This window comes from Ictalurus punctatus, chromosome 11 (genome assembly GCF_001660625.3).
Source record: "Ictalurus punctatus breed USDA103 chromosome 11, Coco_2.0, whole genome shotgun sequence".
Lineage (NCBI taxonomy): Eukaryota > Metazoa > Chordata > Actinopteri > Siluriformes > Ictaluridae > Ictalurus > Ictalurus punctatus.
In genome coordinates, this window is record NC_030426.2 from 21141770 (window position 1) to 21143698 (window position 1929).

General features: G+C 34.9%; 1 protein-coding gene across 1 annotated transcript in view; it reads right to left on the reverse strand.

Moving 5' to 3' along the window:
- Window positions 1-873: 873 nt before the first annotated feature.
- dmrt2b (doublesex and mab-3 related transcription factor 2b) overlaps window positions 874-1929 on the reverse strand; it is a 3097-nt gene continuing 2041 nt past the window's right edge. Inside the window, exon 3 of the mRNA XM_017479124.3 lies at window positions 874-1929. This exon is cut by the window's right edge and continues 269 nt beyond it. Within this exon, the coding sequence (XP_017334613.1) occupies window positions 1462-1929 (468 nt within the window). The 3' untranslated portion in view covers window positions 874-1461.

Genomic DNA, 1929 nt, shown 5'->3' on the forward strand with positions numbered 1-1929 from the left:
AAAGAGGAGGGATACAGATCAGCTGCAGGCTAAACAAACCTGCTGAGGCTCCAGAATAAAATCACGACCGTGTGAGAATAAAGAAAAATGTTGCTAAGGCAACTTTATCAGATGTGCAGGTATACTGAGCTGAAGTTACCCTCATATACAAAAGTCTAAAAAGTTACTATTATTGTATACAAAACCTGTGTAAGAAGAATATATACTGTATTTTTAATATGTTTTATATTAAGTGTTTGAAGGGATTGTTAGAGCCAGTTCATCAATTTTCAGTTTAGTAATATATATTATGCTTCATTGTTTCTAATGCCCGATTCTGATTGGTCAGAAGGCACTGATTCATTTCCTATAACAACACAAGTTTTCTCTTTTTTTTTTCTTTTTTTTGCAAGTTGCATTTGTTTTAATTACTTTCAACAACTGATATGTTCCACAATAGATATTCAACAACATTACGTGCAACTATAAACCGCAAAAAAAAGAAAAAAGGACCATTCTTAAAATTAATTTAAAAATGTTGGCAAATTGCTTTGGGGCACGTTGTTTTAAGAAAATACACAACAGGGTGGAGTTACTGTTACGACCCTGAAGCTGATTCTTTTTCAAAAACAGGACATCCCAAAGCAATTTGCAGTGTAAAAAATACAGTTTTATTTATTAAAGAGCAATGCTTTTTATCTGTTTATGGTTGCATGTGATAGTTAAATGGCAGCTATTTACAGTTTCTCTCTAGAAGTTGATTCTGATCAGCCACGAGGTGTTGATTAATTTCAGCTTCAGTAGTTTAATCTGCAGGTTTATATTGTTAAAGAAATAGAAAACATGTATGTAATATTATATACATTACAATATATACACACACCCACACACACGTATTCACATATGTTTTATTAATATTAAATTTTCCATATTAAATATTCTCCTGGTAGTGATAGCACAGTGCTTTTTTTTCTTCTTCATGTCATTTCTGTAAAATTCCAAGGATTTATTTATTTATTTACTTATTTATTTTGACAAAACATTTTAAGAACACACACAAAAGATGAAGATTATGTATTTCACTCTATGATGCACATGTGCTGTAATGGTATACCTTCCTCTGTGCATTAACTTGAAATAAAACCCATATAAAATAGTACTTTGATGTATCTTAATAAGCCAGTACAAATATATGGCTGTTATGTAATCAAGGAAAAATAAAAGGTTAGGTGTAAACATAGAGGCTGTTGTACGATTACATGATCATTGATAAATTAAATAAAAATAAAAAATATACATAACTAGCACACAATATACAACCCATATTAGGCATATTTTTAAAGACATATAAAACCTAATTATTCAGTTTCAGAGTAACGCCTGCAGCATGGTTTCCTCTATCAAAAAAGATATTCTAGAAAAAAAAAAAAATAAACCACTAACTCTATAAAAGCATGTAGATTCTACAGAGAATACTTCTTATCATCTCATCAGCAAAGCCTCGACAGAAAAAGGTAAGGGCCTCCCATTCTTGATTGGGTCGGGTTTAGTGGCCCAGTCCTCATGTGTGTGAGATTCAAGCCCTGATGCCTTGCAGTGTTTTCCTGGCTGCTCAGTCTGTGACAGCACCTTCGCCTCGGTCAGAAAAAGAGCGCTGTCTCGCTTTGACGTGACATCCATTCTGTCAGCAGCAGCACTCTGCGGCGTGCTGTGAGACGAGTCAGCGGGGACTCTTTCTGCCTCTGTGTTTCCTCTATTTTTGAAACAATAATAGTGTGAGCTTTGAAATGAGGGCAGAGTAACAGATTCCAGACACGACTCTGTCCCACTGCAGGCGTCCCATGATTTCTGCGATGGAGAAACATTATGTGTTGCGAAGATTTCCTTAGGACAGTGCTCTACGGCCCTGGTTTTGATCTCCTGTGTGTGGCAATGGAGATCACACTGAAA